This window comes from Triturus cristatus, chromosome 8, assembly GCF_964204655.1.
Source record: "Triturus cristatus chromosome 8, aTriCri1.1, whole genome shotgun sequence".
Taxonomy (NCBI): Eukaryota; Metazoa; Chordata; class Amphibia; order Caudata; family Salamandridae; genus Triturus; species Triturus cristatus.
In genome coordinates, this window is record NC_140591.1 from 5,632,936 (window position 1) to 5,660,797 (window position 27,862).

General features: G+C 47.3%; 1 protein-coding gene across 2 annotated transcripts in view; it reads right to left on the reverse strand.

Moving 5' to 3' along the window:
- Positions 1-295: 295 nt before the first annotated feature.
- Positions 296-27,862, reverse strand: part of GDAP2 (ganglioside induced differentiation associated protein 2) — a 471,310-nt gene continuing 443,743 nt past the window's right edge. For both annotated transcript variants that reach the window (XM_085620706.1, XM_085620707.1), the window contains exons 13-14: positions 6,415-6,558; positions 296-2,162 (exon numbers count right to left, since the gene is read on the reverse strand). In XM_085620706.1, coding sequence (XP_085476832.1) covers positions 2,115-2,162; positions 6,415-6,558 — 192 coding nt within the window. In that variant the 3' untranslated portion in view covers positions 296-2,114. The remainder of the gene's footprint in view (positions 2,163-6,414; positions 6,559-27,862) is intronic.

Here is a 27,862-nt window from a genome sequence, read left to right on the forward strand (position 1 = left end):
CATACTGCATCTGCCATGTTCTCTCACACAACGGGTCCCCTTCTGGTACACTTCCATCAGTCACAGTTTCCGGTGCTCTGGGGTTTTGGGGTTGACTCCCAGTCAAACCTAAAACCAGGCCCTGTCCTCACAACTCCAGAAAGGTGGAGTTGGGGTAGACATGGTCTACTGTGTAAAAGACTCTCCTACAAGAGCTTGCACTCTGGTAGATGTTCTAGTTCATAAATCAAGATCATTTAGCAGTGAAACATTTGGTACAGACCACATGAATTAAAGAAACAGATGGATAAGAAACTGCAAATGAAAGAATGTAATTAAACCAGAATCCAGGCACTACAGTATGGATAATGCAACAGAACATAAACATGATAATGAGCGCTGGTGTAGTACAAACGACTTCTGCCTACAGTTATTACGGCCAAAGGCATCTCCATAGGAGTAAAGGCCGAATCGCACAGTTAATGTTGGCCAATCCTATTCCCAAATCTTCAGGCAGTCGCAGGATGCCTCGGACTTGATGCATAACACAACCACCGAGATGTTTACACTCCTCAACTTTGAGTCAAAATTAAGTATTGAGCATGAAGCGTATGAGTGTAGTGGAGACTTTTAGACTATAGCGGCATTCTCAAATTACTCTGGTGGCGCGGCACAGAAAGTGAGGCCAGAGAGGGCCTGCACCAGGGCACATACAGTCTGTAGGAGAGCATGGTCATGGTAACATCTACCCCAACCTAAAAGAGAAGAGAGCTAGATTCTACAGCAGCAGAAGCAGTGTTTGTACAACAGGTCCACAGCTCCTAGTGGGAGGGTTGGGGTCTGTGCCACTGCATACGCACTACACATCAGAGCAGGTCTGTGGTCAATCCTACCCACCTGCACTGGTGGCAGCTACAGTACAGTGCATGCGCGGCAGCTTCCCCCACCTTTGGTGCGCGACATGCCTCGTACACCCACTTGGGAGGTAGCCACTGAACCTGCACCTCGGCAAATCCTCGTGGAGGGAAATCCCTGAATCTTGGTACATAACTAGTGATACCATCAGACAAACTACAACCATTATCAGTTTCCAACCCAAGGGTAACCGGCCGGGGACTGCTCCTCCCTACAGGCGCCCCCTCCAGGAAGTGTGCGGACTGTCGGCTGATCACAGCCTGTGCGGGGGGGGGGTGAAGCATAGGTGCAGGTGACCAGACCTTTAACACTCTGCCTGCGACAGCTGAAGGACTGTGAGTGCGTCAGCTGCTGGAGAGGCCGGGAGGGGAGCAGTCTGTACTGCACAGTGAGTACAGAAAGACCACCACCTACATGGAGGTTTGTGAGCGTAGAAATGGACATGCCGTATGGGCAGTGCGTAAATCCTGGAGTGTCCCAGTATCCTTTAGGATAGGTGCAATGGCAATGATACCACCTTACCTTCTCTTATTCCTAGGACATCATTCCTTCGCAGTTTCAATTTAAAACTCCGCTATACAAATTGTATATTCTATAATAATCGTACAAATCATAGAAAAATCAGACAGGCACAAAGATTCTTATAAACCAACAGCCATGAATGACTAAGGAGGGCCCAATTGAGGCTTCGATCCAAGTTTGGGCATTTCCAGCTGTGAATCCTGCCATGTAGCAGATAACATTGTGACCGAATGTTCACGTAAACATAGCATGGCAAATTTGCAGTTTAGAGTACTTTATCCAAGTGGCTGTTGACCTCCTCTCTACTATATATGGTCAATCTCAAAACTACAATACTGCCACGCCCCCTTAGGTCACACCGCTGCACGCACCCTGCAAACGCTGCAGCTCTGAAATCTGTCCAGCAGAGGGCATGTTTCCAGCAGAAGGGGCTTCTAAGGTTTGCAGTATTCCTGGAATGATTATTCAAGACCAGAAAAAAATACAGCCAGGCCAAAAATAAATAGTTTACTGTCAAGTTTGCATTTCACAGTGGCACCAAGTTCTCAGATTGTTTCGCTGTCTGGAAAATATCTCCTTCATAAAAAAATACTGACTGGGGAATATCCTCCCGCCTTGTTCTGTCGTTGGGGAGACGAGCGGATATCCGGAGCCGCGAGTAGCAGCTAATGGCGAGTCCCAAGGAAGAGCACAGCCAATCACAGATCCAGAGACGAATGGCACGTCTGGTAGAATGGTCCATTTTCCTGTAGGGAAGGGAAATAATACTCAGTTGAAACATTGGCTTGTGTTTTGTTCGAACTGTTGTACCGCTATGACCTGATACACAAGAGACGATCCAACATCTCGCACACGGTTAAGTCTTCACAGAAACAAAAACACTGAGTAGAGGCAAAAGGATTTAATGCAAACACCTGTCGACAGGCAAGCAAGGCTCAGCTATAGCACTGACAGGTCCTTGCGGTTCCCAGGATCAAGCTTCCTCTGACCAACCAATAAAGGCAACTTGCTAAAACCACATTGTTATCCTCCCCTGCTAACCCTGGGCTGCCTTACTTCAAGAAGGGAATCCCTCATGGATTACCATGCTTTTCTGAACTTCCACCAAGTTAAACTGAGGACTCCCGGTTCTTAGTTCGAGTCTTTAAGAGAGCACAGCTGACTCGTTGAGAAAGACATTATGGACTTACTGAGAACATACAGGGGCTTGGAGCCCAGCCGTTTTTTACCAGTGGCTGGCTTTCCTGTCACTCTCAGTTGTCTGCTTCTTATTCGTGGTTCTGCTTCTCAATCCTATACTTCTCCCTCCCATGGAGCATAGCCTCTTTACCATCTCTTTTGATTGGATGGCTTCTATGGTTCCAGTTGCTTGTTTTTAAAGCACTATCTTTTTTCTTTCGGATTAAGTACTCCGTAAGAGTGTATGTGTTTTCCAGCTGTCTCCCTGTGAGAAGTTGGCCTGATATACGCTGTCCACTAGTTCTAGTGGGCACCTTGTATCAGTCCAAACAACCCCTTCTAGTGATAGGTTAATAACAACCTTTATTGAAAGATATCCTAGTGGTAGCTATGGAGAGCAGCCTTCAGGCTAAGTCTTGAAGGAATGTAAAGCAGCTTGATTTACCAGTCTATAATCTCTTGAATGACCAAATGAAAGGACAACCACACCAGGAATATGTTCAAAATATATGTATTTAAGATAAAACACACCCCTCTAGTCTCTTTACAAGGCTGGAGTTCGAAGTACTTAAGCTATAAGTCAGATTCAACAGTAAAAGCACAAATACACGTTTGGGCCCAGGGGCGTATCAAACCATATACCAATAAAGTGGTATAGGAACCACGACTGAACTAGACACAAGGCCTAGAGCCTGTAGAAGTGCTTGGACCACAAGGAACCACCCAAGGTAGTGACACAGGAGACCAACGGGGGACGCGTGCAGCGTGAGAACACATCCGCGAATCGCCGTTAACTTCTATGGGGAAAGTCGCGGTTGGAAATTAAGAGTTTAAGGACACTTAGAGGATGACTACGAGCAAACCCTTTTGGACTTAGAGGTGTCTAGGGCCAACACCCACGGGAGCACCGGAGTACTCGTGTTACCTCACCCAGGGAAGCCGGGTGCATAGGTGTCAAATCGCGTCACTGTTTTCAATGGAAGCTGCTCAGGAAGTGCTGCTGCCGTGAAGAGAAGTGTCCGGAGAGATCCAAGCCTGGATCGAGGATAGAAGGAACCTGAAAGCAGAGGGGAAAGTCTGGGTCACTTGCCAGTGACCAAGGGCACGATAGTCCAATGCCCACAGATGTCGGGTGCTTCACGTGAGTTGACGGGTGTCTTGACTCTTCAGCCACGAGGTCCAGGAGGCGCCAATGACAACCAGGAGCTGGATTCGAGCTGTCCCATGAAGTCTGTCAAGTGCTGCGGTGTCAGCGACCAGATTGGACCCAACAAGCCTTGGCAATGGCAAGTCACTTGGAAATAGAAAAAGGACGTCGGTGCAGACCAGCAAGGAATGGGGGGACTCACCCAGCGAGGGTAAGTCGGGGCACGTCTGGAACAACCAGGAAAGCCCAATCGCAAGAGGAATTGCCTTCGTGGGGACCTACTAGCCAACGGGCTAGCGATCGCGAAGGAGCCTCGAGCGGTCGCACTTGAAACTGGCCCACGGGTCACTCGTGGAGTGGAGGCCAGAAATCTTCGGTGCAGGAGGTGCTCAAGGCTGGGGCTACTCGGAGCCCAAAGCACAACTTCGAGGAAGACCAGGAAGATGATGGATCAGCAAAAGATCACGGTTTCCAGGGGTGACGGTTCCACGTCACCCACGATAGCCACGGGCATCAGCTTTGCTGTGGACTCAGGGTAGCCTCGGGGAAGTCTGGAAATCCACCTCTGGGGATGCAGAGACTTCAGCGTACGGCGGGAGCTTCAGAATTGCAGACCGGACAGTTGCTTCTTTGGTGCCTGCCAAGCAGGGGAGTCAATCCTTGACCCCAAGGGAGATTTCTTCAGTCTTCTAGTTGAAGTAGAACGTCGAAGGTCCAGGATGTCTAGTCTGCAATTCTGAAGCTCCCGCTGGACGCCGAAGTCTCTGCATCCCCAGAGGTGGACTTCCAGACTTCCCCGAGGCTACCCTGAGTCCACAGCAAAGCGAGGCCCGTGGCCATCGTGGGTGACGTGGAACCATGACCCCTGAACACCGTGATCTTTTGCTGGTCCATCATCTTCCTAGTCTTCCTCGAAGTTGTGCTTTGAGCTCCGAGTAGCCCTAGCCTTGAGCACCTCCTGCACTGAAGATCTCTGGCCTCCACTCCACGAGGGACCCGTGGGCCAGTTTCCAGTGCGACCGCTCGAGGCTCCTTCACGATCGCTAGCCCGTTGGCTAGTGGGTCCCCATGAAGGCGACTCCTCTTCTGATTGGGCTTTCCTGGTTGCTCCAGATGTGCCATGACTTACCCTCGCTGGGTGAGTCCCCCAGACCTTGCTGGTCTGCACCGATGTCCTTTCTCTTTTTCCAAGTGACTTGCCGTTGCCAAGGTTTGTTGGGTCCAATCTGGTCGCCGACACCGCAGCATTCGACAGACTTTGTGGGACAACTCAAATCCATCTCCTGGTCGTCATCGGCGCCTCCTGGACCTTGTGGCCGAAGAGTCAAGACACCCATCAACTCACCTGAAGCACCAGACATCTGTGGGCATTGGACTATCACGCCCTTGGTCACTGGTAAGTGACCCAGACTCTGTCCCCTCTGCTTTCAGGTTCGTTCCATCCTTGATCTGGGCTTGCTCTGGACACTTCTCCTCTTCACGGCAGCGGCACTTCCTGAGCAGCTTCCATTGAAAACAGCTACGTGACCCGACACCATTTGACACTTATGCACCCGGCTTCCCTGGGTGAGGTAACACGAGTACTCCGGTGCTCCCGTGGGTGTTGGCCCTAGACACCTCTAAGTCCAAAAGGGTTCGCTCGTAGTCATCCTCTAAGTGTCCTTAAACTCGTAATTTCCAACTGCGACTTTCCCCATAGAAGTTAACGGCGATTCGCGGCTGTGTTCTCACACTGCACGCTTCCCCCGTGGGTCCCCTGTGTCACTACCTTGGGTGGTTCCTTGTGGTTCAAGCACTTCTACAGGCTCTAGGCCTTGTGTCTAGTTCAGTCATGGTTCTTAGACCACTTTATTGGTATATGGTTTGGTACGCCCTTCGGGCCCAAACGTGTATTTGTGCTTTTACTGTTGAATACTGACTTGTAAGTTAAGTACTTCGAACTCCAGTCTCATAAAGAGACTAGAGGGGTGTGTTTTATCTTAAATACATATATTTTAAATATATACCTGGTGTGGTTGTCCTTTCATTTGGTCATTCAAGAGATTATAGACTGGTAAAACAAGCTGCTTTACATTCCTTCAAGACTTAGCCTGAAGGCTGTTGTCCATAGCTACCACTAGGATAGCTTTCAATAAAGGTTGTCTTTAACCTATCACTATAAGGGGTTGTTTGGACTGATATATGCTTTCCACTAGTTATAGTGGGCACCTTGTATCAGGCCAACTTCTCACAGTAATCTAAAGTCGCAAGGACTGGGTTCTCCTGCAGTGCACTCTACGCTACTGAAGTTCCACTGGGCTCTCCTGCGGCTGATGATGCTGTACAGAAGTGATCTATGGAGCGGAGGGCTGCAGTTCTTGGCAATGGCCTCCATCGATGAAGCGGTTTGGCCCATCTTTCAAGACCTCCTTTAGCTTTTGTAACCCACAGACGATACCAGGCAATTTGTACAGATGAGAGCTACAGCGCTGCAAAAGTGCATTTAAATCAGATTCAGTCCCTGCGGGAACCTATTTGGGATGCTATCCAAAAGGACACACATTTACTAACACGTTTGTACCTTATGAATTTCCACATAAAGTTACTCAGAACAGGAGCACGGTCACAGCCTGCATGATCACTATAGAAAGTCAACCTGCGATCCCTATGGGCAGCACAACTCATTGTCTTACCCTGGCGTCGTACTCCAGGACGAAGGGCGGGAAGTCGATCTGCTCTGGGGATATGGTTGTAAACAGCTGCTGAAGCCTCTCCACCTGGTGCACTTTATCCTTCAAACCAGACACGGTAAAGGTGGTGAAAAACCACGTTGATACCTAAGGAAGTCGAGGAAAACACAGCTTGATTACTGAGAGCCTAACACAGCTCAAGTGCTTTAGCGGAGATAAAGTATAGGATAAAAGATGAATCTCCAAGGGCGAGCACCACGACCAAAGCCTGAATGCAGCCGGCAAATGTCAACATGCATGTGATTTCTTGACGGCTGCCATGAATCTCTTCCAGTGCTAGGCATATCCCTCGCCTGCATCGACACCAACAAAATACATGCCCAGGCCTCGACTAGAGTTGGAAGTAGAGCGAGGGTGGGGGCTTCTTCCCGCCAAACTCTAGCAACATCACCCCACATGTCTGCTTTAACAGACTGGCAAGGGTGGGAATCTGAGCCGGTGGAGAAATCCCGGCCAACTACACCCGACCATACTGCAATGTCTCCACCACTTCCACGCTTCAGAGGAGGATGGGAGGTCCTGCCACCTCCTCGTGCCTTAGCGAGGCACTTGCCCAGGTGGATACACCAGACGTGGGCGTGCTCCAAGCACTTCTCATTTTCTACCGACAGTTTTATGCTATCGACTGGTGTGACACAATGTCAGCGCAGCCGTCTCTCTACTGACGAGATGACGAGTTCTTCACAGAGAGAAAATCTCTAGCAACAGGGGCTCTCTGGAAGTTGTACTCAGTATGAACAAGTGCAACAAAAAACTTGTGTCCAAAACACAATACTTTATATAATACTTGAAGGAAATCCATGTCAATTGCAAACCAGTGTCACTGATTTTAAAGGCAAACATGCTGTGTTAACGGCACAATGACAAACAGAGAAGAATGTGCTTGGTAAAGTGCACAGCAGTTCCAGAGAGACCACTAAAACTATGGAGATAACACTGAAAAGAGTACTAGCTAACCACAGGATCATTTGTCTGGGCAAAAAATGTCTGTTTTTAAAATGCATGATATCATGGGCTCAGTCTCAGGAATATACATCAATGTTTCAAGCCTTACGGTCAATGGGGTCTTCGGCAGGACAGTGGAGGGGGTGGTGGTAGTAGTGGGCACCCTTGAGGAAATGATGAAACCGTGATGTGTCGGGTCTGCATCAACAGTAAGAGCACCTAGCTATGTTTAAATAGTTACTTCTGTGAAAGTGTGAGGATTGATAGAATGAAGGGATATAAGCAAGGTCATGATTTAGACTTCGAATTATCAAAACTCTGCACCTGCAGGGGCAATGAGAGCAGTTGTAACATGATCGGCCAGTTTTTACACTAATACAGTCATGTCAAGTCCCAGAAAACATTGGACCATCTAAAGAAATCTATTTAAAAGGAACCATAACCTGATGAAGCAATTCTTAGAGGAGGTGATGAACACCGCCAACCCATTTCTCTTTCCTTGATTCCTCCACAAACCAGAGAGATGTTAAGACAACACTCAGAATAAAACGAGAACATTAAACAAGGCCTTGTGGTCACATCAGCCTAGACCCACCTTCCATCTTCCCTTGAAAAGTTAACACTGGCTGTCGGAACTTTACCACCCCAATGCTTTACAATCATAAAATCGCCTTCAGCCCTTCGATGGACTCCATTTCAGCCGAGCTTGTTAAAAGGATGGCAGCGAGTGTAGGTCTTGTGCGATAGGAGATTAGCAACACTCTTCAGCGATATGAAGCGAGACAACAAAAGCCCTTTGTCCCCTCAGCTAACTAAACCACTTCTGACCCATCACAAGGCTCTCTTGTATAGGCATGAAAACGAAAACCACATTTTTTCTGAACTCACTAAATATTTTTTAAAGATGAACCTTCTCAAAGAGGATTAATTTGATTTTCAGACCCAACTGTAGCACCATGTCCGCCATATCCTGAAGAAAGAAGATGATTTCCCTCTGATCCCTCGAGGCCCATCAGTAACCTTAGATTCTTTCCACTATATGGTCTTTTTAAACTCCATGTACCCGTTAGTGGAGGCAATGGAGGACTAAAGTTAAAAGGATTCCCCTCCTTTCATTGTGGATCTGAGTACCTGTGCCAGGTGGTACCTTGAGACCCTCTCTACCGCGCCTCGGTCTCCCACCTCTAGGTCAAGCTTTCAGGTGAGATGATCACCGACACTGGAGTCTCAGACCACCAGGAAGAAGATGAAACTCCTCCAACACCTCGTTGCAAACCGAGCATGGAGCGCCCTTTGGCATTCTAAACAACTCGAGAGTGTATGGGGGCAACGCTTTCAAACTGACCGCTCAAAACAGAGATCCTTTCCATCTGTAACCCTGCAGGGAGGCGGAATGGAACTTGTTGCTCAAATTCTTTGGGTGCATTCCTTGTACCGGTCTCCATTGCACGAAGGGACAAATTTAGACCCAGAAGTAGACCTTGACTGCCAATTGGATTGGTTTATGTGATAATCTTTTTTTTTTTTTCCACCTACACATTTTCCACTTCATTTTTTATTTTCACTCTTTTACCCACAAAATAGTCACTGAGAACACAGGTATTCAAACCTCTATTGATTTATAGCAAATTAATATTTTTAGGTCACGTTAAATAGAGCATTGTGAAGTTTAAAAAATACAACATTCTAATGAAAAAGTCATTTTCAACCTTAAGAAATTCGATCAAATTTCGGCCACTTACGCTAACTTTATTTACTACCTGTCCAAACAAGGGTGTAATTTAAGCAAGTTTAAAAAATGCGGAAGCTCTGCTAGGCTAAAAGCCCGCGGTTGTGGCTTATAAATACTCTTCTTGCTGTACGGTAAGGGCCAGGGCTCAGTTAAAACTTGTGGTACCAAAAGCTAGGTAGATAAGCCGGGCGGTGGAGCATCACGGGTAAAGGGACTCGCAATATGGAACTTACTCCCTCTTTCAAATCGGAGACTGAAAAGATGAGTTTTCAGAACTTATCCCCAGTTGGAGTAGACTTGTGGTAAACAGGCGAGAGCTGACCGACTGCGCCGAGAGGTTCATTGCGCGTGTGTAATGGACCTTACCATTGTAGTAGGAGTAACAATAATACTGGGTCACAACAACATCATCACAGGGCATTGCACCTCATGGCAAACCTCACCTGCAGCTACACCCGAGGCCTGCTGTGAAAGAAAACTCTTCCAACGTCACCTTCTGAGAAGCATAAACACTGTGACCAGATGTGTGTCACATTCTGTGTCTATGGGGAAATGCGCTTGTACATATGGTGTACACCACACAAATACCTATGCACGGTTGTACAGGCCTGACTAACGAATGCCTTTGTAAGTCCAAACATCAGACAGCTGTCAGCACCCAGGAGCTGATGCTCCCAGTGATGTAACCCCTAGAACTACAACCTACCAGCTAGGAGCTCCATAGACTGGTGTTCGCTGGAGCGCGTGTATTTTCAATACCAGGCTGCCTTACACAATGTTGGCTTGAAGGCCCCACATTATCTGGCACACAGCTTTACTCACTTGAAGGGGCCCTAGTGCTCTGCAGGTCAAAGGGGAGATACATACAGAAATCATACTTTCAAAAGCAGCACATGCTTTTTGGGGTGCCCCAGGAGCCCAATGGCCTCTCAGGCGAGAGCTTTGGACCTATTTCTTGTAGATCCATTCTCCAAACAGTGGTGTTTCTCTCCAGCTTCACAAATAATACCAGTTTTCAAACTCTTCCTCTATGCTGGTGAAAAACTTCAATACAGCCAGGCAGATCATGTCTCTGGCAGGTGACGTGCTCTCGGGTCAGGCTCTCATCCATACTGCTCACTTCCTCCCTCTCAAGGTAAATATCTCTCCTCCTCGTGTCCATTCAGGCTCTCATCCATGCTGCTTACCTTCCTCCCTCTCAAGGTAAACACCGCTCCTCCTCCTCTTCTCCATTCAGGCTCTCATCCATGCTGCTTACCTTCCTCCCTCTCAAGGTAAACACCGCTCCTCCTCCTCCTCTTCTCCATTCAGGCCATGCTGCTTACCTTCCTCCCTCTCAAGGTAAACACCGCTCCTCCTCCTCTTCTCCATTCAGGCTCTCATCCATGCTGTTTACCTCCCTCCCTCTCAAGGTAAACATCTCTCCTCCTCCTCTTCTCCACTCAGGCTCTCATCCATGCTGTTTACCTTCCTCCCTCTCAAGGTAAACACCTCTCCTCCTCCTCTTCTTCTCCATTCAGGCCATGCTGCTTACCTTCCTCCCTCTCAAGGTAAACACCGCTCCTCCTCCTCTTCTCCATTCAGGCTCTCATCCATGCTGTTTACCTCCCTCCCTCTCAAGGTAAACACCGCTCCTCCTCCTCTCCATTCAGGCCATGCTGCTTACCTTCCTCCCTCTCAAGGGAAACACCTCTCCTCCTCCTCTTCTTCTGCATTCAGGCCATGCTGCTTACCTTCCTCCCTCTCTAGGGAAACACCGCTCCTCCTCCTCTTCTCCATTCAGGCTCTCATCCATGCTGTTTACCTTCCTCCCTCTCAAGGTAAACACCTCTCCTCCTCCTCTCCTTTCTTTTTACCTTTCACCGGTTTGTCATCGTTCCCGGCACCGATTTCTTTAGTTTACAGCAGGCGGTAAGTGGCAAATAACAACAGTTCTTCCAAGGATGCAGAGTACACCCGTTCCTGGAAAACAAAATGGCTATACTCCGCCCATCCTAATTGGAAGGGTGGACATATAGGCATTTGTCCCTCGGCCCTTGCTTCGTTGGGACGTTCGAATGGAGGTGACGGGGTAGTCACCGCTGTAGCCAAACCTATGGTCCACCCGCATCTAAATCGGGCGGGTTGGCCATCCCCTTGCCAGGAAGCATACGCTAACAACGCAGTACACTTACTACAAGGATATAAATCATGCCCTTTGTCTTCATTTACGTGAACGTGTAAAGGAATCTGTGTGAAGTTTGAGGAATGGTCTCCGTAGCTGTGTGTTGTACTCTATGTTATGCTTCAGCTTACTTAATGTACTTTACTGCAACCTATCTGGTGTTATGATGATCTAGAATGTTTATGGTTGCCTAGTAATGATATGTTGTGGACATTCTTGCTGGAGCTGTTGGCAGAGCAAGACCCGTCTCTGCTGTCCATGTAGCTAATAAACTACCAACTTACTCAACCTGCATCTGCCTCCTTACTACAAAATTATGGCGACGATTTAGCTACATGGAAGAACCCACGCAGCCACCTGGACCATCTCACTAAGAAAAAGAATCTTCAATCAAAATGTTCTTATACATCCTAATGAAGATCTCCTGCGGTCTACTGGTGGAGGGTATTTGGTTTTGCGCTGCGCTGTTGTGACTTGGTATAGTCACAATATCAAAATAACTTTCATTTGATATTCCTGTCTTGCCACAACTTTCTTTCAAAGAAAAGAATTCTCCAGCCCGTTATTAATTTTAAATATTTATTGCGGCATCTGCCGACTCTTAAATCGCTTGTGGCCCCCTTTTTATTTTTTTTAACTGCCACTCGTAAATCAAGTCAACCCGTTGTTTGCCTGCAGAATTGTTCGTAACCCTACGGACACTTCTGGTTTTTGTTGGCATGAAAGTTGTGTTTATTTTGGCAGAGACCGACCTTTCCCGTTATAGTGGAAATGCTATAATTTGCGGTATTTTGATATTTGAAGTGACAAATTCCTGCATTTTTATCCACAAGTCAACCGCAATCATCAAATAACTGTCTAAAACTTTGTTTTCATTTAAACTCGCAGCGCGCTCACCATTTAGCTCGAGCTGCTGTTTTCTCCAGTCTCCGTGTTACACATCTCTCTCCATTTCTCTGTGTGACGTTGTCACGTACGGGAGAGCGCATCTTAATTGGCTGTCTGTGAAGTCATAGCAACGCATCAACGTGTCGTAGCAACGCGTGTCGGTGACAAGCACACTTTTCTCGGCGAAAGCAGTTCTCCTTCATTTATTAAAGACTGAAACCTTCTTAATTTAAAAGACAGGCAAGTGTTTCTCTTGATCTCGGTGACACACACACCTCCACTACAGTTAAAGTGCGCTCAGTTCGATTTCGGTGACGCGCACACCATTGGACAACTACGAAATTGTTACTCATTTCTAAAAAAAAAAAAAGCAGTTGCGTGTTTCCTGATCTCGGTGATACGCACACTGGTTTTTAAGTTAAAGTGCGCTCAAATTGACCTCGGTGACGCACACACCGATTTTAAAGTTAAAGTGCGCTCAAATTGACCTCAGTGACGCGCACACCAATAAATCGGATCATAGTGCATTCATTTTTTTTTTCTCGGTGATCTGCACACCATACAAAAATCATTTTACCTAAATATTATACCTTACCAGCTTCAACACCATTTTATTTTTTCATTGCATACTAAATTAGTTGAAACGTATGTTCTGTACTGTTCAAAAAAAAATTTTTTTTCTTTATATATGTAACTTGTTAAATTGATCACCTATCTCTCAACACTATACATTTCGTTACAGTTTTTTTTTTATTATTGAAGTTCCACCGTTGCTCTCTCAATCTTTCCAACTTTGGCAGAATTGTGCACCATGCAATCCGTAAATCCGCCACCCTCATTTCTTGAATCACCGGGTGATCCCACAGTTAGATTGGAAATCTGGTATGACGCTTTCCAAACATATTTAGGAGCGATTGGTGCGTTACGCTTCAGTGCTGAGAGGAGGAAATGTCTCCTTCTGCATTCCTTAGGATTTGAAGGTAGGTCTATTCATAAGCATTTACCACCTCTATCACAAGAAGAACTTCATAGAATCGACGAATACCAAGAGACTGTTATTAAATTAAAAACTAGGTTCGACAAACAACCAAGCCTCATGGTTTTGAGGCACAAATTCTTCAAAAGAAAACAATCGGAAGGAGAGGATGTTGATGCTTACATCTCTGTTTTGCGCAGACTAGCAGCTGAGTGCAAGTTTGAAAACTTTACAGATCAATTGATCAGAGATCAGTTTGTGTGTCAGTGCAAGGACAAAAATATTCACCAAAAGTTGCTGACACTAAGTGATCCGTCACAAGATGAAATTATAAAAATTGCAAAAAGTATTGAAATTTCCATGGTTTCTCTTAAGGAACTTGACGACAAACCACAAGATGTGATTAATGTTGTGACCACCAATAATAATACTAATACCAAACAGCATAACAAGTCTTTACATTCAAGTCATCAAATATCTAAACCTAATTCTGATAGCAATAACGCGATTAAATCTGTTCCTAAGAATATGTGTATTAGATGCGGCAATCCTCCACACAAAGGTTCACGTTGTCCTGCTAACAATGTTACCTGTAACTACTGTAAAAAGATGGGTCACTTTGCGAAAGTCTGTTTAAAAAAAATAGTATGTGAGCAAACCAGCAGTTTGCTGTGTGGAATCGGAGGGTGAATCAGATTTAGAAGTGGTTTCCATTATAAGGTGCGAAAATGAATCGGGGGCTGTTGAGTCTACAGCCTCTTCTGATGTTGCAACTGGAGATCCCTCCTCATGTATTTATTCCGATTGTAGATATCAAGATTGGAAACCACACTGTTAAACTCTTAGTTGATTCTGGAGCGAAGATCACTATGATCACGCAAAAGTTATTTGAAGAAACTTGGAATGGTTGTCAATCCTTACTTTCCCCTGATCGTTCTCAGGTCTCATATGAGGGGCGTAGAATAGATCTCTAAGGTTATTTTGAAGATGTGCTAGAATTCAAAGGGAGAAGAATTGAAAGAAAAGGAATATGCTACTTACCAGTATGCATCTGTTCTTGGCATGTAGAGCTGCAGATCTACACACTTGTGCATAGATCGCCATCTGGTGTTGGGCTCGGATGTTTGCAGTTTGTTTTTCCTCTTGGAAAGTCTTTGGAAGTCACGATTACGGTGACTCCTCCCTTGGATCGTATTGCGCATGGGCTTCTGCTCCATCCTCAGATTGTTTTTAGCCAGCAGGGAAATGATGGAGCGTAGTAATAACAGTGAAGATGCCCATGTGTGTGTTAAATAAGATAAGCTGGAACAGATACAGGTAGCCGGGGAGGCGGGTGGGCGTGTGTAGATCTGCAGCTCTACAGCTCTACACGCCAAGAACAGATGCATACTGGTAAGTAGCATATTCCGTTCGAGGCATATGAGCTGCAGATTACACACTGGTGCATAGATTATATAGCAGTACCCACCATTAGTGGCGAACACCCGTATCTGTTGCAGTGGTTTGAAATAATGTTTTGAGTACAGCCTGGCCCATACTAGCTTGTTGCTTATTTTGCACATCTACACAATAGTGTTTGGTGAAAGTGTGCGGTGTTGACCATGTAGCTGCTTTGCAGATATCATCTAATGGGATGTTCCCTAGAAAAGACATCGAAGCCCCTATTTTACGTGTAGAATGGGCTTTAGGGGGAACGGATAGCGTTCGTTTTGCTTTATGGTAGCAAATTTGAATACATTTGACAATCCACCTAGCTATCCCCGACTTGGAGATGGGGTTGCCCTTGTGTGGTGGAGAGAAAGAGACAAACAGTTGTTTGGTCTTACGGAAAGGTTGAGTTCTCTCGATGTAGTAGAGTAAGGCTCGTTTGACATCTAGTGTGTGAAGAGCTCTTTCTGCAACAGTTTGTGGTTGCGAGAAGAATACTGGTAGTTCTACAGATTGGTTTAGGTGAAAGGGAGGAATGACTTTGGGGAGGAATTTTGGGTTGGTACGGAGAACCACCTTATTATGGTGCATTTGTAGAAAAGGTTCTTGAATAGTAAATGCTTGTATCTCACTGACCCTTCTGAGGGAAGTGATGTCTACAAGAAAAGCGGTTTTCCATGTTAAGAATTGAAGTTCACATTTGTGTAGGGGTTCAAAAGGAGGTCCCATTAGTCTGGTGAGAACGATATTTAGGTTCCACACAGGTGAGTGTGGCACTTTGGGGGGAATTATTCTTTTAAGGGCTTCCATGAAGGCTTTAATGGCAGGTACTCTAAAGAGTGAGAGATGTGGTCTGTTTTGTAGGTAAGCTGCTATGGCTGCGAGGTATAGTCGAATGGACGTATAGGCTAGATTGCACCTTTGTAGGTGGAGTAAGTAGCCTATGATTTGTTGAATGGACACATCTAGGGGATCGATGGTGTTGTTATGACAATAGATAACAAAACGTTTCCACTTGGCGGCGTAACACGCTCTAGTGGTAGGGCGCCTAGCTTCTTGGATGACGTTCATACAGTCCGGGGGAAGATTTAAGTACCCGAATTCTAGGATTTCAGGAGCCAGATCGCAAGGTTGAGCTGAGCTGGGTCCGGGTGTCTGATCTCTCATTGGTTCTGGGTTAAGAGGTGTGGAGAGAGGCGTAATTTTTGATGCGGTACTACCGATAGTTCCAGCAGTGTGGTGTACCACGGTTGTCTGGCCCAAGTTGGCGCTACTAATATTAGTATGAGGGAGTGCTGTTGTAGTTTGCGCACTACTAGTGGAATGAGTGGGAGAGGCGGAAAAGCGTACGCAAATCTGCCCGACCAGTTCATCCATATCGCATTGCCTTTGGACAATGGGTGTGGGTATCTGGCAGCGAAGCTTGGGCATTTTTTGTTTTCGTGGGTGGCGAAGAGGTCTATCTGTGGATGCCCCCACATTTGAAAGTATGGGTGAAGAACTTGCGGGTGAAGTTCCCACTCGTGGAGATGTTGCTTTTGTCTGCTGAGTAGATCTGCTATAGTGTTTTGTACTCCTGGGACATGTTGGGCTAGGAGAAAGATTTTCCGGGGTATGGCCCATCTCCATATGCTCTGTGCTAATTGAGAGAGCTGTGGAGAGTGTGTGCCGCCTTGTTTTTGAATATAATATATGGCTGTCATGTTGTTTGTGGGGATTAGGACAGCTTTGCCTGAAATTTGTGTCACAAAGGATTTTAGGGCTAGGAAGATCGCTACTAACTCCAGATGGTTGATATGGAGTAGCTTCTGTTGAGGTGTCCATTTGCCCTGCATGGTGAGATGTAATAGATGAGCTCCCCAGCCGGAGAGCGATGCGTCTGTTAGTATTATCTGGGGAACCGGGTCCAGGAACGGTCGACCTTTGGAAAGGTTTGTGGTGGTCCACCACTGCAGAGAGCGATGGGTACGACCGTCTACCAACACCAGATCTGTTAATTGACCCTGGGCTTGGTTCCATTGGTGCGCTAAGCAATCTTGGAGAGGACGCATCTGGAGTCTGGCGTGAGGTACTATGAAGATGCAAGAGGCCCTCATCCCTATTAGTTGCATGAACACCCGAGCTGGAAGGGAGTGTTGTGCTATGAATTTTGCACGTAGAGCCTGAATGCTTGCAATCCTGGCAGGATTGGGGTAGGCAAGCGCTTTTGAGGTGTCTATAGTGGCACCTAGGTATTGTTTTATGTGGGATGGTTGGAGATGGGACTTTGTGGTTTACGGTGAAGCCCAGCTGATGAAGTAGCTGGATGGTGGTGTGTGTTGTACACACTGATTGTATGAACTGGCTTTTATCAACCAGTCGTCTAGGTATGGGAAGACATGAATGTGTTGTCTTCGCAGATGTGCTGCCACCACTGCTAGGCACTTGCTGAATACTCGTGGTGCGGTTGTGACTCCGAACGGGAGCACTTTGAATTGGTAGTGTTGGCCGTCCACTACAAATCTGAGGTACTTCCTGTGGGCCTTGTGCACTGGAATGTGGAAGTAAGCGTCTTTTAGGTCCAAAGTGGTGAGGAAGTCATTTTGGGAAAGTAGCGGAAGTACCTGCTGAAGCGTCACCATATGAAAGTGGTCTGAGTGTATGTATTTGTTTAGGGGCCGAAGGTGTAGGATGGGTCGTAGAGTCTCGTCCCTTTTTGGTATGAAAAAATACAGGGAGTGGACCCCTATATTCTGTTGGTTGGTAGGAACGTGTTCTATTGCCTCTTTGTTTAGGAGGGAGATTACCTCCCGCTTGAGTAGCCGCAGATGTTCTGGTGACATCGGGCGTTGTCTGGGTGGAATGTTTGGGGGGGGGTAGATGTTAGTTCTAGGCAGTAGCCTGACCAAATTATTTGTGTTACCCATTTGTCTGAGGTGATGGTAGTCCAGACCAGAAGGAAATGTTGAAGTCTGCCCCCGACCGGTGTGTGATGGTCTGAGGGAAGTCATTGGGTAGGCGCGGTGGCAGAGCGGGCGGTGTTTGTTTTGCCTCTGCCTTTGTTATTGTTGCCCCTGTAGCCGCCTCTTTGGTATCCCCTTGTAAAGGTGGATTGGGTAGGGGCCTTATATGAAGTGGAAGCGGTGTCTGAGGAGTCGCCTCTGGATGTGCTCCGAAAGGAAGAGCGGCGAAAGGAGCGCCTGGGAGGGTGAGATTGTAAGGCTCCCATGGATTTTGCCGTGTCAGTGTCCTTTCTCATTTTCTCTAGGGCGTCATCCACTTTGGGGCCAAACAGATGTTCCTGGTCAAAGGGATGGTTGAGGATGGAGGCCTGTACCTCCGGTTTAAAACCGGATATCCTTAGCCAGGCATGGCGACGGAGGAGGACACTAGTATTGATAGCCCTAGAGGCTGTGTCTGCTGCATCTAAGGCACAACGTATGGAGGTATTGGTAATTGTTTTGCCCTCCTGAATTAGCTCATTGGCCCTAGCTTTGTATTTATCAGGGAGATGGTGCATTATGGCTTCTAGCTCGTCATAATGGGCCCTGTCATACCTCGCTAGTAGTGCTTGTGTATTGACGATACGCCATATATTGGCCGCTTGAGATTCAGTATGCTTGCCTGATGCGTCCAAGAGTTTAGACTCTTTGTCAGGTGGTGGTGCGTCACCTGACACCTGGGAGTTGGCCCTTTTCCGTGCTGTGGATACCACCAAGGAATCTAGTGGCGCTGGCCCTCTGATGTAGGAGGGGTCTGTTGGGGCGGCTTTATATTTTTTCTCAATGCGCTGGTTAATGACCCTGGCCCTGACTGGGTCCTTAAAGACCTCCGGCACATCTTTTATAACACCTTTTAGCATAGGCAATATGGAGGTAGTCCTATGTGTGGTGTCAAATGTATCTAGGAGGAAATCCTCCTCCACTGGGTCGGTATGCAAATCTACCCCGTGGTAGTGTGCCGCCCTTTGCAATAAAATGATTGAACCCCAAGGAGTCTTCTGGTGGAGAAGGTCTGGAAGGGTAAAGATCGTCTTGTGGGACATTAGGGATATCAGGGATATTATAATCGTCCCATGGGTCTGGGGATCCTGTGGGAGTGGGGTCCCCTGTAGGTATATCTTGGGGTACATCCGCTATGTCGTCGTATGGATCCCCTTGATCATCATCATCCGGGGATGGGGTCGGGGAATGATAAGGTGGGGGTGGAGATGGTGGAGGAGGTGGAGGACGGGAAGGTGGAGGAGGTGGTGGAGGTGGGGAAGGTAGTCTGAAAGGGGAGGTAGCAGAGTCCTTCCTTTTTGGAGGTGGAGGCGGAGCAGGTTTGTCTAACTGTCTCTTTTTGATAGAGAGCATTAAATGTCCAGTTTTGGGATCCTTAGTTAACATTTTTTGTAAGGGATCCGGTGTAAATAGTTCTGGAGAGGTTGGTCGGTCCGTCGGCGCCGAAGGCGTCGGGCCGTTGATTTTTTAGGCTGGTCGGTGCTCGCTCGTTGTTTGGAACCATGCTTGGAAAGCTCCGATTGTTTAGTAGGGGCCGAGATGGATTTCGGCTTCGAAATGTCGGTGCCGGTGGTCGTGTGGGCTTTTGACGGTACCAAAGATGGGGTCGGTGCCGAGGAGCTGGGTCTCGACCCCGAGTGTTTCGGTGTGGGGCTCGGTGTCGAGATGGAGGCCGGTCTCTTTTTCAGTGCCGAAGGGTGTTTATCGGCTCCGACGGTGGGCTGGCTCGAGCCCGAGCCGCCTGAAGGCTTAATTGGCTTCTTTACCGGCCCGAATGTGCGGTGTGGGAAGCAGTGTCTTTGGTCTTGCTTAGGCCCGAAGGCGTGACCGAAGCCTTTTTCGGTGCCGGCGAGGGTGTGGGGGGTAGAGTAGTACTCACGACCCTCTGTGCCGGAGTGATGTCCTCCACATCTGAATCGTCGGCTTCAGAGGCGCGGACGAGTCCCTCATCGGTGTGGTGTTCTTCTGGAGCGTCGACGCCTTCCCCAAAGATGTCGTCCGGGATCGCCGAAGAGTGTGCCATAGCTCTTCTGGCTCTTCGGTCCCGAATCGTTTTCTTGGACCGGAAGGATTTACACGCCTGACCGTCTCGAGCCTCGTGTTCAGGGGAGAGGCAGAGGTTGCACATCTCGTGGAGATCGGTGTGGGGGAATTTTGACCCACATCGAGGACACTTTTTAAATAGAGTCCTTTCCATTAGCCAGGACCAGAGCTTGGGTAGGCCCGTCGACGACTGGAACCGAAGGTCTTGCCGATGAGGCGCGTCGAGTGGGGAGATCGCGATCGAAAACAATACCGCGAATTGGGGTGAGGATTGCGCGTCGAACTGGAAGCTGTTCGGAACCGGAGCGCGAAGATTACATCCAAGCCCGATGGCGGAAAAAAAACAATCTGAGGATGGAGCCGAAGCACATGCGCAATACGATCCAAGGGAGGAGTCACCGAACTCGTGACTTCCAAAGACTTTCCAAGAGGAAAAACAAACTGCAAACATCCGAGCCCAACACCAGATGGCGATCTATGCACAAGTGTGTAATCTGCAGCTCATATGCCTCGAACACTGATTTTCCATGAAACCATGTACTGTGTGGTTTATTTAATCCCATGTGTGGTAAGTAGCCATTTACCATTGTTTGTGGGGAGGGTTGCCGATATAAGAACTATGCATTGGTGCTGGGGGTGAACTACAGACCACACAAAGTTTTTTACGTTTATAATACGAGTCAATATCTTAAGATTTAGTGACTTTTAAAAAGGACTTAACAAGCCTGGTGTCATCTTTAACTTCTGAGTCGTCACATTGCAGTGTCCCTTCTGAAGTAAGGTCATGAGTGCTGACAGGTCGTGGGGTTAGAGTGTCCAATCGACATCTCGTGTTATTTACTACAAGCAGTTGTCGCTCGCACAGGTAAGTGTGGCGAGGCGGGGTGGTGGAATTCAACAGACAATGGGATAATATTAAATAAATAAAACCACTTTCTTTGCGTTCGCCGCATTGGCGAGCACAAAGTAAGTGGTTTTAGTTATTTATTTAATATTACTTCTCGGGGCGTCTGTCGAATTACACCGCCCGCTGCACTTACCTGTGCGAGCTGCTACGGACTACAAGCAGTAATACTTCACGGGTAGGTCTGAGTTTTATTAATACTGTACGATGTATCTAATATCATGGGCGTCTCGTGGCCTCATCCAAGCATTCTAAACACTGAGCCATCCGGTCTGCGCTCTGGAAGGCAGGCGCAACTCAAGTCTCGCACCCCTGCACTGCGAGGACATGAAAACCTATCCTGCACCTTGAGCAGGACAGGGGCGTTGAAGTGCAACAAACTCTTCTCTTTTAATCGGCCACTCCGCCCCACTCTCACTGGCGGTGGATGGAGTGTGAGCTGCACTCTGACTCTACCTTCCACAGCCAGTGGCGTAATGAAAGTTGAGGGGGCCCTCCTGCCACGTACATGGAGGGGCCCCCACCCGGATCTAATCAGAGCTCTTGGGCCAGAGTATTGTGCTGTGGGGGCCCCCCTGCAGCTCGCCCCCCCCTGCACCGTGAGGGCTGAGGGGGCCTGTGTTACGCCCCTGTCCACAGCCACACCAGCTCTGGCCAGATTTTCATTTATTTGGAGCGACAGCAGACTAGCCAGAGGGGACTTGGGTGGTTCAAGAAGCTGTGATAAAGTCCGAGCTTTGACTACAGGTTGGGATGTGGTTCTGGGCATGTCCCCAGGGACAGCACTACCTGTGTCAGCCACAACCTGTGCAGGAAGAGCGCGGAATGCACAGCGGCGAGTGGTACGGGGTGGACAAGCGCGCCCGCAAAGTTAAGATCCATCAGTTGGTCTGAATGACATCGCAAGTTAACAGGTTATCGAGACGGTAAACGTATGGAGACCACGCGGTGTCTACGTTCAAGGACAACTTGTCCAAGACACTGTAAATCTACTGCTCTCACCGGTGGCACAGACCTGGATCAGCACTACACACTCCAGACTATGTGTTACTAAAATACAAGTGTGTGCATGAGTGTGGCATCTCCCAGTGGGAAATGAACAATCACCTTGAAGAGGATTTAGGCTGCACAGAAACATGTGGAAGAGGTGTGGCGCCAGGGCGACTGATGCCAGAATCTGGGGATCACGGTTCGATCCCCGGCGCCGGCAGCAGATTAGCTCAGCACCATGTGACTCTGGGCAGTAGCTTGCTTAATCTTCCCGACCGCCCCCAGCGCCTAGAGACCCTTACGGGGGCGCTTTACAAATGTGGAATCTTACAAATGTGGATTATTATTCCTGCAGATCCTCATACGCAGGGCCGTAAAAGTGGGATAAACAGAAAGGACAGGGCAAACATTAATTACACTCCCAGTTGCTACAACAGGGATTCATAAAATCAGCTGCTGACAAAATGATCATTGTGGAGAAAGATAAAATAATAGCTTTGTCAATAGCGGTTTCTATAAGGATGAGGATGAGGTTACTTACCCAGAAAGCATCCGTTCTTGGCATGTAGGGCTGTAGATTCACATTCTTTGCATACTCCTGCCATCTAGTGTTGGTTCTGGATCTTTGCAAGTTGTTTTTCTTCGAAGCAGTCTTTCCAGGCATGAGGTAAGGTGACTCCTCCTTTCAGTGATAGCGCACATAGTCATCGACTCCATTGTTAGTTGTTTTCCCGCCGAGGGTGAGAATGGAGTTAGTAAAATGTAGAATAGAGATGTCCACGCATATGTATGTCAGAAAGAAGAACTGCAACAGGTATAGGTACCCGGGGAGGCAGGTGGGCGCATGTGAATCTCCAGCTCTACATTCCAAGAACAGATGTTTACTAGGTAAGTAACATTATCCGTTCGAGGCATGTGTGATGTAGATACACATGCTTTGCATAGACTATATAGCGGTGCTCTCCCAAAGTGGTGGCTAATCTTTAGATGTGGCAGTTGTTTGGAATAGTGTTTTAAGCACTGCTTGGCCTACATTAGTTTGTTGTCATGCTAACACATCCACACAATTGTGTTTGGTAAACGTGTGTGGTGTAGACCATGTAGCTGCTTTACAGATGTCAGCTAGAGGAATGTTGCCGAAGAAGGCCATAGTTGTCCCTATTTTGCGAGTAGAATGCGTTCTCGGGGAAATGGATAAAGTTCTCTCTGCTTTTGCATAGCATCTTTGAATGCATTTACAAACCATCTTGAAATGCCCGATTTAGAGGTTGGATTGCCTATGTGAGGTGGAGCAAAAGCAACAAACAATTTTTGTTTTGCGAAAATCTTTGGTCCTTTCTATGTAGTACAATAGGGCTCTTCTAACGTCTAGCATGTGGCGAGTTCGTTGTGCCACTGAATCAGGTTGTGGAGAGAACACCAGTAACTCAAAACTGATTGGTTAATATGAAAAGCAGAAACCACTTTGGGAAGGAATTTTGGATTGGTGCGAAGAACAACTATCTTTGTGCAGTTAAAAGAAAGGTTCTTTTAAGGTTAATGCCTGTAACTCACCAACTCTCCTGAATGAAGTGATGGCAATGAGGAAAGCAACCTTCCATGAAACAAACTGTAGAGGGCAATTAAGGAAGGGCTCAAAAGGTGGACCCATGAGTCTTGTAAGGACAAGGTTAAGATGCCACACTGGTGCGGGTGGACCTCTTGGTGGTATTACTCTTTTCAAGCCTTCCATGAAAGCTTTGATTACAGGGATTTTACTTAGAGATAAATGTGGTCTATTGTGCAAATAAGCAGCTGCCGCTGAAAGGTGCGAACGAATAGACGTGTAAGCCAACCCAGTTTGCTCTAAATGCAACAGGTAACAGATAATGTTTTGTACAAGAGCGTCTAGAGGATTGCTCTTGTTATTACAATAGACAACACATCTTTTCCCTTCCGCTGCATAGCAAGCTCTGGTAGTAGGCTTTCTGGCTTCTTTCAAAATAGTCATACATTGCGGTGGTAGATTTAAATAACCAAACTCTAGGACATCAGGAGCCAGATCGCTAGGCCGAGCTCCTTGGGATTTTGTCTGATTTCTCCATGGCTCCGATTGAGGAGACTGGAGGGGAGATGTAGTTTTTGATGTGGAACCACTGATAGTTCTAGCAGGGCGATGTACCAAGGTTGACGAGCCCATGTGGGAGCTACTAGAATTAGCGCAAGGGATGTTTGCCTGAGCTTCCTAACTAGTAACGGAAGAGGAAAACGTAGGCAAATATCCCTGACCAGTTCATCCATAGGGCATTGCATTTGGATAGAGGGTGTGGGAACCTGGATGCGAAGTTTGGGCATTTTGGATTGTGTACTGTGGCGAAAATGTCTATTTGTGGAAATACCAATTGCTGGAAGTATGGATGGAGAACTTGGGGATAAAGTTCCCACTTGTGAATTTGCTGCCTCTTTCTGCTGAGGTCAGCAATCTTCTTGTTTACTCCTGGAAGGTGTTCCGCCAGGAGATGGATCCAGTGATGTATTGCCCAGTTCCAAATGTTTTGTGAGAGGCGTGACAGTTGGAGAGCGTGTGTCCCTGCCTGTTTTTGGACACAATACATTGCGGTCATGTTGGCTATTCGGACTAGGACAGCTTTGCCTATGAGGGGAGTTTGAAAAGCTTCGAGTGCTAGGAACACTGCCAGAAGTTCTAGGTAGTTGATATGGAGACTTTGGTGATTGTCACTCCGCCTACCCTGGATCATGTAATGTTACAAATAGGCAACCCAACCGGTGAGGGATGCGTCTGCTTTTGGCACAATCTGTGAAATAAGGTCTATGGAGGGCCGCCTTTTTGATACATTTTGTGGATTCAGCCACAGCAGAAAGCGATGGGTGCGGCCGTCTACCTACACTACATCGGTTAATTGACCCTGCAACTGATTCCGCTGATGTGCTAAGCACTTTTCTAGGGGACGCCTGTGAAGCCTTGCATGGGGTACAATTGAGATGCAAGACGCCATCATTCCCAGCAGCTGCATGAAAGCTCTGGCTGGTAATGTCTGGTTGGGTTGAATCTGTAGAATCATAGAGTGAATGTTGTGAACTCTGGATGCACTGGGAGAGGCTAGAGCTTTGAGAGCGGCGATAGTGGCCCCTAGATAAGACTGCATCTGTGAAGGACGCAGATAGGATTTCTGTGCATTGACCCCGAGGCCCAATTGATGAAGTGGGTCTATTGTAGTCCGGGTTTGCTGCAGACAGTTTTGGTAAGTGCTGGCTTTGATGAGCCAGTTGTCTAGGTAGGGGACGACGTGAATACATTGTCCTCTGAGATGAGCTGCCACTACTGCCAGACATTCGGTAAACACTTCGGGAGCCGCGGTGACTCCGAATGGAATTACTTTGAACGGGTAATGTTTGCCTGCTATGACAAATCTGAGGTATTTGAGATGAGCTGGATGAATTGGAATGTGAAATTATGCATCTTTTGAATCTAAAGTAGACATAAAATCGCCCTGCTGTAAAAGTGGAAGTACCTGTTAAAGAGTCACCATGTGAAAGTGCTCTGACAGTATGTATTGGTTCAACTCTCTGAGATCCAGAATAGGTCTTCGTGAACTGTCCTTTTCTGGGATCAGAAAGTAGAGAGAGTGAACCCCTGAACCTTGGTACTGAAGTGGAACTGGTTCTAAGGCTTCGTAAGAGAGATTGCACTTCTTGCACGAGCAAAGGCAAGTGGTCTGGCGACAGTTTGTGAGAGCGAGGTGGAATATTTGGAGGATTGGCGATGATCTCCAGGCAATAGCCATGTAGGATAATTCCAAACACGCATTTGTCGGTTATTATCGATTGCCAAATGGGGAGAAATTGTTGAAGTCTTCCCCGACAGGTGTGGAATAGCCAGAGTGAAGTGTGGGGAAGTCGCTGTTTATTAGGGGCAGGGGTGTTACGGGGCGTGGTGCCCTTACCCCTGACTTTAGAGTGGTTTCCTCTGTACCCCCCTCTAAAAAGCCTCTTGAGGAGGAGGATTGGTGGCTACCTCCGTGCCCTTTTTCATTTTTTGGAGCGCTAGCTGTACCTCAGGGCCAAAAAGATGTTCTTTGCCAAAAGGTGTATTTAGAATAAATAGTTGGACTTTGGGCTTAGAACTGGAGATCCGTAACCAAGTTTGCCTTCGGAGTAGGAGGCTAGTGTTGACTTCTCCAGCTGCCGTGTTGAGATCGAGGTACCCTTCATGGTTACTGGGCACTGTTGGGCACACAGTATGACTTGACACCTTTGGAGTGGCTTTACAATCAGTGCACCTCACTTTTGTCACCCTTTAAGTTTTGGATTCCCTTTTCTTTGTTTGCCTTTATATTTGTCTATTTTTAACTTGGTCTTTGTTTGGCTTCCTTCCGAGCACTGTATGGGCAAATAAGGGAGAGAGTGAAGATCGGTAGAGTATTCGTTTGATTGATGTGATTTTAACTATTGTTGTAGATAGAGCGTACCCCTGTCCTGAGGAGGCCTAAAGAAATTTGGGGCTGAATCGCGACCGCGTCGACAGACAGTTAAAGGAGGAGTCCAACCATTGTTGAATGAAACAGTTACTTCGCGCATAAAATTGATTGAGATAGAGGAGTGACACCTCGGGCGCTAAGAGGACTACCTCTGAAAGTAACACTTGGATGTATAAGTGTACATGGTATTGAAGTTGTTAGGGGAATGTATATGTTGTGTATATGATTGACATTGTATACATGTTTGTTGCTGTAATTTATGTTTGGTTTTTTTCACGCTGTGTGTTTTATTCACTGTGAATATATATGTTTGTCTTGAGTCTTGCCGATAAATATTTGTACCTGACCAATAATTTTCCAAAGAATTGTGCTACTTTAAACATTAAATTGCCAAGGTGATTTGTGGTTCCTTGCGCAAAAAATAAATGAGATTGATCCCTCTATACCATCTGTTGTTGATATTCTCAGCAGCGTCAGAGCACACCTTAATGGGAGAGTTGGAAATTCATTTCCCTCTTGGGCCAAGTCTTGGACTTTAGCTTTATGCTCATCTGGGAGATGTTGTGGCACTTGCTCCGTTTTGTCTTGCGTGTTGGTAATACGCCAGTGATTGGCAGCGTGAGCGGCTATGCGTTTGCCAGAAGTGTCAATAAGTTTTGATTCCTTATCTGGTGGAGGAGCGTCCTGCGAGGTTTGGGAATTGGCTCTCTTGCGAGCATTCGACACTACCAAGGAGTCAAGTGGTAACTGCCCTTTGATAAATACCGGATCTGTTGGGGAAGGTTTGTATTTTTTGTCGACTCTAGGGGTCAGGATTCGTGCACGGACAGGGTCTTTAAAAATGTCGTCTGCGTGCATCTTCATTCCTCAGAGCATAGGGAGCGTTTGGCTAGAACTGTGCGTGGATCCTCGTGTTTCAAAAAAAAAATCTTCTTCTAGGGATTCTCTGTGGAGCACCACCCCCGGGTATTGTGCGGCCCTGGTAATGAGCTCTCGATAGGATACACTGTCATCAAGGGGAGATGGCGTGGCAGGGTAAAGGTCTGGATCATTATCCAACGGAGGGTCAATTGTATAATCTGTCCATGGATCCCCTGGTAAGTGTGTGTGTCCCTCATCAATATAGTCTCCCTCATGGTAAGGTGGTTGAGATTCATGAGGTGTGATGTGTGAAGGATCTAAAAGTAGAGAGGAGGGTGGCGGTGGAGAAGATGGCGGGGGTGGATGAAAAGGGCTGGTACTGACATTTTTCCTCTTCAAGGGATTTTGAAATGACTGTCAGCATCAGGAAGCGTGTGCTTAGAAGGCGGCTTGGCATGAATAGTTCCTGTTTCAGGATTAATGTACAGTTTCTTTTGTTTGGGATCTGATTTGGATGGTACAATGTCTAATTTCGGATCCAAAGGTGCTGAAGGGACTTCTTTAGTTTATGGCACCAACGGTTTCGGGGCCGACAAGAAATGGCCTTTCGGCACTGAAAGTTTCGGCTCCGAATGCTGTTTCTTTGTCGGTGTGGAGGGTTTCAGCTCAGAAGCGGCTTTGTGCTTGGAATCGGTCTGTTTCGGTTCCAACGTGGATTTCGGGCAATTCAGTCCAGAGCCAGAAGGCTCGATTAGATGTTTCGGTGCCGCGCCAGGAGGCGGAGCGTCAGAAACATCGTCTCGGTGCCGACTTTGGCCAGAAGGCAGAGGTGGTGCCAACGCCTTAAATTTCTTGGGGGTGGGTGGACGGGGCAAGGGATCTTCTGCATCTCCCAACATTGAGCCTGACCATCGCAGAGAGTTTTTTGACCGAAATGATTTTCACGCATCGCATTCTTCTTCTCTGTGCTCTGGAGACAAGCACAAGTTACACACCTGGTG